This window comes from Heloderma suspectum, chromosome W (genome assembly GCF_057233095.1).
Source record: "Heloderma suspectum isolate Gila_16-S chromosome W, 16-S_ref, whole genome shotgun sequence".
In the NCBI taxonomy this organism is placed as follows: domain Eukaryota; kingdom Metazoa; phylum Chordata; class Lepidosauria; order Squamata; family Helodermatidae; genus Heloderma; species Heloderma suspectum.
The window spans coordinates 33242501-33253564 of record NC_139475.1 but is presented as its reverse complement, the minus strand read 5'-3'; the positions used below and the strand labels follow the sequence as shown (position 1 = coordinate 33253564).

Below are 11064 nucleotides of genomic sequence, written 5' to 3'. Positions count from 1 at the left end.
CCCTCTCTCTCAGTCCCTCCCTCTAGGTACCTCTCACTCTCTCTCTCTCTCGGTCTCTCTCTCTCCCGATCTCTCTGTCTCTCGGTCCCTCGGTCTCTCTCTCTCGGTCCCTCAGTCTCTCTCTCTTTCTCTCGGTCCCTCGGTCTATCTCTCTCTCTCTCTCACGGTCCCTCGGTCTCTCTCTCACGGTCTCGGTCTCTCTCTTGGTCTCTTGGTCTCTCTCTCTCGGTCTCTCTCGGTCTCTATCGGTCTCTCTCTCTCTCTCTCTCGGTCCCTCGGACTCTCTCTCTCTCTCGGTCCCTCGTTCTCTCTCTCTCTCGGTCCCTCGGTCTCTCTCTCTCTCTCGGTCTCTCTCATCTCGGTCTCTCTCTCTCTCGGTGCCTCGGTCCCTGTCTCTCGGTCCCTCTCTCTCTCTCTCGGTCCCTCTCTCTCTCTCTCGGTACCTCTCGGTCTCTCTCTCAGTCTCAGTCTCTCTTGGTCTCTCTCTCTCTGTCTCGGTCCCTCAGTCTCTCCCTCTCTCTCTCGGTCCCTCGGTCTCTCTCTCTCTCGGTCTCTCTCTCTCACAGTCTTGGTCTCTCTCTTGGTCTCTTGGTCTCTCGGTCTCTCTCGGTCTCTCTCGGTCTCTCTCTCTCTCTCGTTCTCTCTCTCTCAGTCTCGGTCTCGGTCTGTCTCTCGGTCAAGGTCTCTCTCTCTCTCTCTCTCTCGGTCTCGGACATTCTCGGTCACTCGGTCTCTCTCTCGGTCCCTCGGTCTCTCTCTCTCTCTCTCTCTCTCTCTCAGTCCCTCGGTCTCTCTCTCTTTCGGTCCCTTGGTCTCTCTCTCTCCCGGTCCCTCGGTCTCTCTCTCTCTCTCGGTCCCTCTCTCTCTCTTTCGGTCCCTCTCTCTCGGTCCCTCTCGGTCTCTCTCTCTGTCTCGGTGTCTCTCTGTCGGTCTCGGTCTCTCGGTCTATATCTCAGTCTCAGTCTCTCTCGGTCCCTCTCTCTCAGTCCCTCCCTCTAGGTACCTCTCACTCTCTCTCTCTCTCGGTCTCTCTCTCTCCCGATCTCTCTGTCTTTCGGTCCCTCAGTCTCTCTCTCTCTCTCTCGGTCCCTCAGTCTCTCTCTCTTTCTCTTGGTCCCTCGGTCTCTCTCTCTCTCTCTCTCTCTCGGTCCCTCGGTCTCTCTCTCACGGTCTCGGTCTCGGTCTCTCTCTTGGTCACTCGGTCTCTCTCTCTCGGTCTCTCTCGGTCTCTCTCTCTCTCTCGCTCTCGGTCCCTCGGACTCTCTCTCTCTCTCGGTCCCTCGTTCTCTCTCTCTCTCTCGGTCCCTCGGTCTCTCTCTCTCTCTCAGTCCCTCATTCTCTCTCTCTGTCTCGGTCTCTCTCATCTCGGTCCCTCTCTCTCGGACCCTCTCGGTCTCTCTCTCTGTCTCGGTGTCTCTCTCTCGGTCTCGGTCTCTCTCTCAGTCTCAGTCTCTCTCGGTCTCTCTCTCGGTCTCTATCGGTCCCTCTCTCTCGGTCCGTCCCTCTAGGTCCCTCTCACGCTCTCTCTCTCTCTCTCTCTCGGTCTCTCTCTCTCCCGATCTCTCTGTCTCTCAGTCCCTCGGTCTCTCTCTCTCTCTCTCGGTCCCTCAGTCTCTTCCTCTCTCTCTTGGTCCCTCGGTCTCTCTCTCTCTCTCTCTCTCGGTCTTTCTCTTTCGGTCCCTCTCGGTCTCTCTCTCCATCTCGGTCTCTCTCTCGGTCTCTCTCTCGGTCTCTATCTCGGTCTCGGTCTCTCTCTCGGTCTCCGTCTCTCGGTCTCTCTCTCGGTCCCTTTCTCTCTCTCGGTCCCTCTCTCGGTCCCGCTCTCTCTCTCGGTCTCTCTCTCGGTCTCGGTCTCTCTCTCGGTCTCTCTCTCTCTCATTCTCTCTCTCTCTCACTCTCTCTCTCTCTCTCGGTCTCTCTCTAGGTCTCGGTCCGTCTCTCGGTCCCTCTCTCTCTTTCGGTCCCTCTCTCGGTCCCTCTCTCTCTCTCGGTACCTCTCTCGGTCCCTCTCTCGGTCCCTCTCTCTCTCTCTCGGTCCCTCTCTCTCTCTCTCTCTCTCGGTCTCTCTCTCTCTCTCTCTGTCTCGGTCTCTCTCTCTCTCTCTGTCTCTCTGTCTCTCTCTCTCTCGGTCTCTCTCTCTCTCTCGGTCTCTCTCTCTCGGTCTCTTGGTCTCTCTCTCTCTCGCTCCCTCTCTCTCGGTCTCTTGGTCTCTCTCTCTCTCGCTCCCTCTCTCTCGGTCTCTCTCTTTCGGTCCCTCTCCGTCTCGGTCTCTCTCTCCGTCTCGGTCTCTCTCTCGGTCTCTCTCTCGGTCTCTCTCTCGATCTCGGTCTCTCTCTCGGTCTCGGTCTCTCGGTCCCTCTCTCGGTCCCTCTCTCTCTCTCGGTCCCTCTCTCTCTCGGTCCCTCTCTCTCTCTCGGTCCCTCTCTCATTCCCGCTCTCTCTCTCGTTCTCTCGGTCTCGGTCTCGGTCTCTCTCTCTCTCGGTCTCTCTCTCTCGGTCTCGGTCTCTCTCTCGGTCTCTCTCTCTCTCGGTCTCTCTCTCGGTCTCGGTCTCTCTCTCTGTCTAGGTCTCTCTTGGTCTCTCTCTCGGAATCTCTCTCGGTCTCTCTCTCTCTCGGTCTCTCTCAGTCCCTCGGTCCCTCTCTCTTGGTCCCTCTCTCTCTCTCTCGCTCCCTCTCTCTCGCTCCCTCTCTCTCGCTCCCTCTCTCTCGCTCCCTCTCTCTCAGTCTCTCTCTTTCGGTCCCTCTCCGTCTCGGTCTCTCTCTCGGTCTCTCTCTCGGTCTCTCTCTCGGTCTCTCTTTCGGTCTCGGTCTCTCTCTCGGTATCGGTCTCTCGGTCCCTCTCTCTCTCTCGGTCCCTCTCTCTCTCTCGGTCCCTCTCTCGATCCCGCTCTCTCTCTTGTTCTCTCGGTCTCTCTCTCTCGGTCTCGGACTCTCTCTTGGTCTCTCTCTCTCTCGGTCTCTCTCTCGGTCTCGGTCTCTCTCTCTCTCGGTCTCTCTCTCTCGGGATCTCTCCCTCGGTCTCTCGGTCTCCCTCAGTCTCTCTCTCTCGGTCCCTCGGTTCTTCTATCTCTCTCTTGGTCCCTCTCTCTCAGTCCCTCTCGGTCTCTCTCTCTCTCTGGGTCTCGGAATCTCTCTCGGTCTCAGTCTCTCTCTCGGTCTCGGTCTCTCTCTCTCTCTCTCAGTCTCTCTCTCTTAGTCTCTCTCGGTATCTCTCCCTCGGTCTCTCGGTCTCTCTCAGTCTCTCTCTCTCTGTCCCTCTCGGTCCCTCGGTTCTTCTCTCTCCTCTTGGTCCCTCTCTCTCGGTTTCGTTGTCTCTCTCTCTCTCTCGGTCTCGGTCTCTCTCTCTCTCTCAGTCTCGGTCTCTCTCTCTTGGTCTCGGTCTCTCTCTCGGTCTCGGTCTCTCTCTCTCTCTCTCTCGGTCTCTCTCTCTCGGTCTCGGTCTCTCTCTCTGTCTAGGTCTCTCTCGGTCTCTCTCTCGGTATCTCTCTCGGTCTCTCTCTCTCTCGGTCTCTCTCAGTCCCTCAGTCCCTCTCTCTTGGTCTCTGTCTCTCTCTCTCGCTCCCTCTCTCTCGCTCCCTCTCTCTCAGTCTCTCTCTTTGGGTCCCTCTCCGTCTCGGTCTCTCTCTCGGTCTCTCTCTCGGTCTCTCTCTCGGTCTCGGTCTCTCGGTCCCTCTCTCGGTCCCTCTCTCTCTCTCGGTCCCTCTCTCTCTCGGTCCCTCTCTCTCTCTCGGTCCCTCTCTCGATCCCGCTCTCTCTCTTGTTCTCTCGGTCTCTCTCTCTCGGTCTCGGTCTCTCTCTTGGTCTCTCTCTCTCTCGGTCTCTCTCTCGGTCTCGGTCTCTCTCTCTCTCGGTCTCTCTCTCTCGGGATCTCTCCCTCGGTCTCTCGGTCTGCCTCAGTCTCTCTCTCTCGGTCCCTCTCGGTCCCTCGGTTCTTCTATCTCTTTCTTGGTCCCTCTCTCTCAGTCCCTCTCGGTCTCTCTCTCTCTCTGGGTCTCGGTCTCTCTCTCGGTCTCAGTCTCTCTCTCGGTCTCGGTCTCTCTCTCAGTCTCGGTCCCTCTCTCTCTCTCTCTCTCTCGGTCTCTCTCTCTCAGTCTCTCTCAGTATCTCTCCCTCGGTCTCTCGGTCTCTCGGTCTCTCTCGGTCTCTCTCAGTCTCTCTCTCTCGGTCCCTCTCGGTCCCTCGGTTCTTCTCTCTCTCTCTTGGTCCCTCTCTCTCGGTCTCGGTCTCTCTCTCTCTCTCAGTCTCGGTCTCTCTCTCTCGGTCTCGGTCTCTCTTTCTCTCTCTCTCTCGGTCCCTCGGTCTCTCTCTCACGGTCTCGGTCTCTCTCTTGGTCTCTCGGTCTCTCTCTCTCTCTCTCTCGGTCCCTTGGACTCTCTCTCTCTCTCGGTCCCTCGTTCTCTCTCTCTCTCGGTCCCTCGGTCTCTCTCTCTCTCTCAGTCCCTCGGTCTCTCTCTCTCTCTCGGTCTCTCTCATCTCGGTCTCTCTCTCTCTCGGTCCCTCTCTCTCGGTCCCTCTCGGTCTCTCTCTCCGTCTCGGTGTCTCTCTCTCGGTCTCGGTCTCTCGGTCTTTCTCTTGGTCTCTCTCTCTCTCGGTCCCTCTCTCTCTCTCTCTCTCTCGGTCTCTCTCTCTCAGTCTCTCTCGGTATCTCTCCCTCGGTCTCTCGGTCTCTCTCGGTCTCTCTCAGTCTCTCTCTCTCGGTCCCTCTCGGTCCCTCGGTTCTTCTCTCTCTCTCTTGGTCCCTCTCTCTCGGTCTCGGTCTCTCTCTCTCTCTCAGTCTCGGTCTCTCTCTCTCGGTCTCGGTCTCTCTTTCTCTCTCTCTCTCGGTCCCTCGGTCTCTCTCTCACGGTCTCGGTCTCTCTCTTGGTCTCTCGGTCTCTCTCTCTCTCTCTCTCGGTCCCTCGGACTCTCTCTCTCTCTCGGTCCCTCGTTCTCTCTCTCTTTCGGTCCCTCGGTCTCTCTCTCTCTCTCAGTCCCTCGGTCTCTCTCTCTCTCTCGGTCTCTCTCTCTCAGTCTCTCTCGGTATCTCTCCCTCGGTCTCTCGGTCTCTCTCAGTCTCTCTCTCTCGGTCCCTCTCGGTCCTTCGGTTCTTCTCTCTCTCTCTTGGTCCCTCTCTCTCGGTCTCGGTGTCTCTCTCTCTCTCTCGGTCTCGGTCTCTCTCTCTCTCTCAGTCTCGGTCTCTCTCTCTCCGTCTCGGTCTCTCTCTCTCTCTCTCTCTCTCTCTCGGTCCCTCGGTCTCTCTCTCACGGTCTCGGTCTCTCTCTTGGTCTCTCGGTCTCTCTCTCTCGGTCTCTCTCGGTCTCTCTCTCTCTCTCTCTCGGTCTCTCTCTCTCTCTCTCTCTCAGTCCCTCGGACTCTCTCTCTCTCTCGGTACCTCGTTCTCTCTCTCTCTCTCTCGGTCCCTCGGTCTCTCTCTCTCTCTCTCTCTCTCTCTCTCGTTGTCTCTCTCGTTCTCTCCCTCTCAGTCTCGGTCTCTCGGTCACTCTCATGGTCTCGGTCTCGGTCTGTCTCTCGGTCTCGGTCTCTCTCTCTCTCTCTTGGTCTCGGACATTCTCTCTCGGTCACTCGGTCTCTCTCTCGGTCCCTCGGTCTCTCTCTCTCTCTCTCTCGGTCCCTCGGTCTCTCTCTCTCTCGGTCCCTCGGTCTCTCTCTCTCTCTCGGTCCCTCGTTCCCTCTCTCTCTCTTTCGGTCCCTCTCTCTCGGTCCCTCTCGGTCTCTCTCTCTGTCTCGGTGTCTCTCTCTCGGTCTCGGTCTCTCGGTCTCTCTCTCAGTCTCAGTCTCTCTCGGTCCCTCTCTCTCAGTCCCTCCCTCTCGGTACCTCTCACTCTCTCTCTCTCTCTGTCTTTCTCTCTCCCGATCTCTCTGTCTCTCGGACCCTCGATCTCTCTCTCTTTCGGTCCCTCGGACTCTCTCTCTCTCTCGGTCCCTCGTTCTCTCTCTCTCTCGGTCCCTCGGTCTCTCTCTCTCTCTCTCTGTCCCTCGGTCTCTCTTTCTCGGTCTCTTTTTCTCTCGGTGCCTCGGTCCCTCTCTCTCGGTCCCTCCCTCTCTCTCTCGGTCCCTCTCTCTCGGTCCCTCTCGGTCTCTCTCTTTGTCTTGGTGTCTCTCTCTCGGTCTCGGTCTCTCGGTCTCTCTCTCAGTCTCAGTCTCTCTCGGTCTCTCTCTTGGTCTCTCTCGGTCCCTCTCTCTCGGTCCTCCCCTCTCGGTCCCTCTCACGCTCTCTCTCTCTCTCTTGGTCTCTCTCTCCCCCGATCTCTCTGTCTCTCGTTCCCTCGGTCTCTCTCTCTCACAGTCTTGGTCTCTCTCTTGGTCTCTCAGTCTCTCTCGGTCTCTCTCTCTCTCTCGTTCTCTCTCTCTCAGTCTCGGTCTCGGTCTGTCTCTCGGTCTCGGTCTCTCTCTCTCTCTCTTGGTCTCGGACATTCTCTCTCGGTCACTCGGTCTCTCTCTCGGTCCCTCGGTCTCTCTCTCTCTCTCTCTGTCCCTCGGTCTCTCTCTCTCTCGGTCCCTTGGTCTCTCTCTCTCCCGGTCCCTCGGTCTCTCTCTCTCTCTCGGTCCCTCTCTCTCTCTTTTTGTCCCTCTCTCTCGGTCCCTCTCGGTCTCTCTCTCTGTCTCGGTGTCTCTCTCTCGGTCTCGGTCTCTCGGTCTATCTCTCAGTCTCAGTCTCTCTCGGTCCCTCTCTCTCAGTCCCTCCCTCTAGGTACCTCTCACTCTCTCTCTCTCTCGGTCTCTCTCTCTCCCGATCTCTCTGTCTCTCGGTCCCTCGGTCTCTCTCTCTCGGTCCCTCAGTCTCTCTCTCTTTCTCTCGGTCCCTCGGTCTATCTCTCTCTCTCTCTCACGGTCCCTCGGTCTCTCTCTCACGGTCTCGGTCTCTCTCTTGGTCTCTTGGTCTCTCTCTCTCGGTCTCTCTCGGTCTCTATCGGTCTCTCTCTCTCTCTCTCTCGGTCCCTCGGACTCTCTCTCTCTCTCGGTCCCTCGTTCTCTCTCTCTCTCGGTCCCTCGGTCTCTCTCTCTCTCTCGGTCTCTCTCATCTCGGTCTCTCTCTCTCTCGGTGCCTCGGTCCCTGTCTCTCGGTCCCTCTCTCTCTCTCTCGGTTCCTCTCTCTCTCTCTCGGTACCTCTCGGTCTCTCTCTCAGTCTCAGTCTCTCTTGGTCTCTCTCTCTCTGTCTCGGTCCCTCAGTCTCTCCCTCTCTCTCTCGGTCCCTCGGTCTCTCTCTCTCTCGGTCTCTCTCTCTCACAGTCTTGGTCTCTCTCTTGGTCTCTTGGTCTCTCGGTCTCTCTCGGTCTCTCTCGGTCTCTCTCTCTCTCTCGTTCTCTCTCTCTCAGTCTCGGTCTCGGTCTGTCTCTCGGTCAAGCTCTCTCTCTCTCTCTCTCTCTCGGTCTCGGACATTCTCGGTCACTCGGTCTCTCTCTCGGTCCCTCGGTCTCTCTCTCTCTCTCTCTCTCTCTCTCTCTCTCAGTCCCTCGGTCTCTCTCTCTTTCGGTCCCTTGGTCTCTCTCTCTCCCGGTCCCTCGGTCTCTCTCTCTCTCTCGGTCCCTGTCTCTCTCTTTCGGTCCCTCTCTCTCGGTCCCTCTCGGTCTCTCTCTCTGTCTCGGTGTCTCTCTGTCGGTCTCGGTCTCTCGGTCTATATCTCAGTCTCAGTCTCTCTCGGTCCCTCTCTCTCAGTCCCTCCCTCTAGGTACCTCTCACTCTCTCTCTCTCTCGGTCTCTCTCTCTCCCGATCTCTCTGTCTTTCGGTCCCTCAGTCTCTCTCTCTCTCTCTCGGTCCCTCAGTCTCTCTCTCTTTCTCTCGGTCCCTCGGTCTCTCTCTCTCTCTCTCTCGGTCCCTCGGTCTCTCTCTCACGGTCTCGGTCTCGGTCTCTCTCTTGGTCACTCGGTCTCTCTCTCTCGGTCTCTCTCGGTCTCTCTCTCTCTCTCGCTCTCGGTCCCTCGGACTCTCTCTCTCTCTCGGTCCCTCGTTCTCTCTCTCTCTCGGTCCCTCGGTCTCTCTCTCTCTCTCAGTCCCTCATTCTCTCTCTCTGTCTCGGTCTCTCTCATCTCGGTCCCTCTCTCTCGGACCCTCTCGGTCTCTCTCTCTGTCTCGGTGTCTCTCTCTCGGTCTCGGTCTCTCTCTCAGTCTCAGTCTCTCTCGGTCTCTCTCTCGGTCTCTATCGGTCCCTCTCTCTCGGTCCGTCCCTCTAGGTCCCTCTCACGCTCTCTCTCTCTCTCTCTCTCGGTCTCTCTCTCTCCCGATCTCTCTGTCTCTCAGTCCCTCGGTCTCTCTCTCTCTCTCTCGGTCCCTCAGTCTCTTCCTCTCTCTCTTGGTCCCTCGGTCTCTCTCTCTCTCTCTCTCTCGGTCTTTCTCTTTCGGTCCCTCTCGGTCTCTCTCTCCATCTCGGTCTCTCTCTCGGTCTCTCTCTCGGTCTCTATCTCGGTCTCGGTCTCTCTCTCGGTCTCCGTCTCTCGGTCTCTCTCTCGGTCCCTTTCTCTCTCTCGGTCCCTCTCTCGGTCCCGCTCTCTCTCTCGGTCTCTCTCTAGGTCTCGGTCCGTCTCTCGGTCCCTCTCTCTCTTTCGGTCCCTCTCTCGGTCCCTCTCTCTCTCTCGGTCCCTCTCTCGGTCCCTCTGTCGGTCCCTCTCTCTCTCTCTCGGTCCCTCTCTCTCTCTCTCTCTTTCTCTCGGTCTCTCTCTCTCTCTCTCTGTCTCGGTCTCTCTCTCTCTCTCTGTCTCTCTGTCTCTCTCACTCTCGGTCTCTCTCTCTCTCTCGGTCTCTCTCTCTCGGTCTCTTGGTCTCTCTCTCTCTCGCTCCCTCTCTCTCGGTCTCTTGGTCTCTCTCTCTCTCGCTCCCTCTCTCTCGGTCTCTCTCTTTCGGTCCCTCTCCGTCTCGGTCTCTCTCTCCGTCTCGGTCTCTCTCTCGGTCTCTCTCTCGGTCTCTCTCTCGATCTCGGTCTCTCTCTCGGTCTCGGTCTCTCGGTCCCTCTCTCGGTCCCTCTCTCTCTCTCGGTCCCTCTCTCTCTCGGTCCCTCTCTCTCTCTCGGTCCCTCTCTCGTTCCCGCTCTCTCTCTCGTTCTCTCGGTCTCGGTCTCGGTCTCTCTCTCTCTCGGTCTCTCTCTCTCGGTCTCGGTCTCTCTCTCGGTCTCTCTCTCTCTCGGTCTCTCTCTCGGTCTCGGTCTCTCTCTCTGTCTAGGTCTCTCTTGGTCTCTCTCTCGGAATCTCTCTCGGTCTCTCTCTCTCTCGGTCTCTCTCAGTCCCTCGGTCCCTCTCTCTTGGTCCCTCTCTCTCTCTCTCGCTCCCTCTCTCTCGCTCCCTCTCTCTCGCTCCCTCTCTCTCGCTCCCTCTCTCTCGCTCCCTCTCTCTCAGTCTCTCTCTTTCGGTCCCTCTCCGTCTCGGTCTCTCTCTCGGTCTCTCTCTCGGTCTCTCTCTCGGTCTCTCTTTCGGTCTCGGTCTCTCTCTCGGTCTCGGTCTCTCGGTCCCTCTCTCTCTCTCGGTCCCTCTCTCTCTCTCGGTCCCTCTCTCGATCCCGCTCTCTCTCTTGTTCTCTCGGTCTCTCTCTCTCGGTCTCGGTCTCTCTCTTGGTCTCTCTCTCTCTCGGTCTCTCTCTCGGTCTCGGTCTCTCTCTCTCTCGGTCTCTCTCTCTCGGGATCTCTCCCTCGGTCTCTCGGTCTCCCTCAGTCTCTCTCTCTCGGTCCCTCGGTTCTTCTATCTCTCTCTTGGTCCCTCTCTCTCAGTCCCTCTCGGTCTCTCTCTCTCTCTGGGTCTCGGAATCTCTCTCGGTCTCAGTCTCTCTCTCGGTCTCGGTCTCTCTCTCTCTCTCTCGGTCTCTCTCTCTTAGTCTCTCTCGGTATCTCTCCCTCGGTCTCTCGGTCTCTCTCAGTCTCTCTCTCTCTGTCCCTCTCGGTCCCTCGGTTCTTCTCTCTCCTCTTGGTCCCTCTCTCTCGGTTTCATTGTCTCTCTCTCTCTCTCGGTCTCGGTCTCTCTCTCTCTCTCAGTCTCGGTCTCTCTCTCTTGGTCTCGGTCTCTCTCTCGGTCTCGGTCTCTCTCTCTCTCTCTCTCGGTCTCTCTCTCTCGGTTGCGGTCTCTCTCTCTGTCTAGGTCTCTCTCGGTCTCTCTCTCGGTATCTCTCTCGGTCTCTCTCTCTCTCGGTCTCTCTCAGTCCCTCAGTCCCTCTCTCTTGGTCCCTGTCTCTCTCTCTCGCTCCCTCTCTCTCGCTCCCTCTCTCTCAGTCTCTCTCTTTGGGTCCCTCTCCGTCTCGGTCTCTCTCTCGGTCTCTCTCTCGGTCTCTCTCTCGGTCTCGGTCTCTCGGTCCCTCTCTCGGTCCCTCTCTCTCTCTCGGTCCCTCTCTCTCTCGGTCCCTCTCTCTCTCTCGGTCCCTCTCTCGATCCCGCTCTCTCTCTTGTTCTCTCGGTCTCTCTCTCTCGGTCTCGGTCTCTCTCTTGGTCTCTCTCTCTCTCGGTCTCTCTCTCGGTCTCGGTCTCTCTCTCTCTCGGTCTCTCTCTCTCGGGATCTCTCCCTCGGTCTCTCGGTCTGCCTCAGTCTCTCTCTCTCGGTCCCTCTCGGTCCCTCGGTTCTTCTATCTCTTTCTTGGTCCCTCTCTCTCAGTCCCTCTCGGTCTCTCTCTCTCTCTGGGTCTCGGTCTCTCTCTCGGTCTCAGTCTCTCTCTCGGTCTCGGTCTCTCTCTCGGTCTCGGTCCCTCTCTCTCTCTCTCTCTCTCGGTCTCTCTCTCTCAGTCTCTCTCGGTATCTCTCCCTCGGTCTCTCGGTCTCTCTCGGTCTCTCTCAGTCTCTCTCTCTCGGTCCCTCTCGGTCCCTCGGTTCTTCTCTCTCTCTCTTGGTCCCTCTCTCTCGGTCTCGGTCTCTCTCTCTCTCTCAGTCTCGGTCTCTCTCTCTCGGTCTCGGTCTCTCTTTCTCTCTCTCTCTCGGTCCCTCGGTCTCTCTCTCACGGTCTCGGTCTCTCTCTTGGTCTCTCGGTCTCTCTCTCTCTCTCTCTCGGTCCCTCGGACTCTCTCTCTCTCTCGGTCCCTCGTTCTCTCTCTCTCTCGGTCCCTCGGTCTCTCTCTCTCTCTCAGTCCCTCGGTCTCTCTCTCTCTCTCGGTCTC

The 11064-nt window shown here is 57.8% G+C and overlaps 1 protein-coding gene across 1 annotated transcript in view; it reads left to right on the top strand.

Moving 5' to 3' along the window:
• The first annotated feature begins 5485 nt into the window (after window positions 1-5485).
• Window positions 5486-11064, top strand: part of LOC146333960 (uncharacterized) — a 187325-nt gene continuing 181746 nt past the window's right edge. Inside the window, exons 1-2 of the mRNA XM_084825316.1 lie at window positions 5486-5500; window positions 10062-10083. Of these exons, the coding sequence (XP_084681442.1) occupies window positions 5486-5500; window positions 10062-10083 (37 nt within the window). The remainder of the gene's footprint in view (window positions 5501-10061; window positions 10084-11064) is intronic.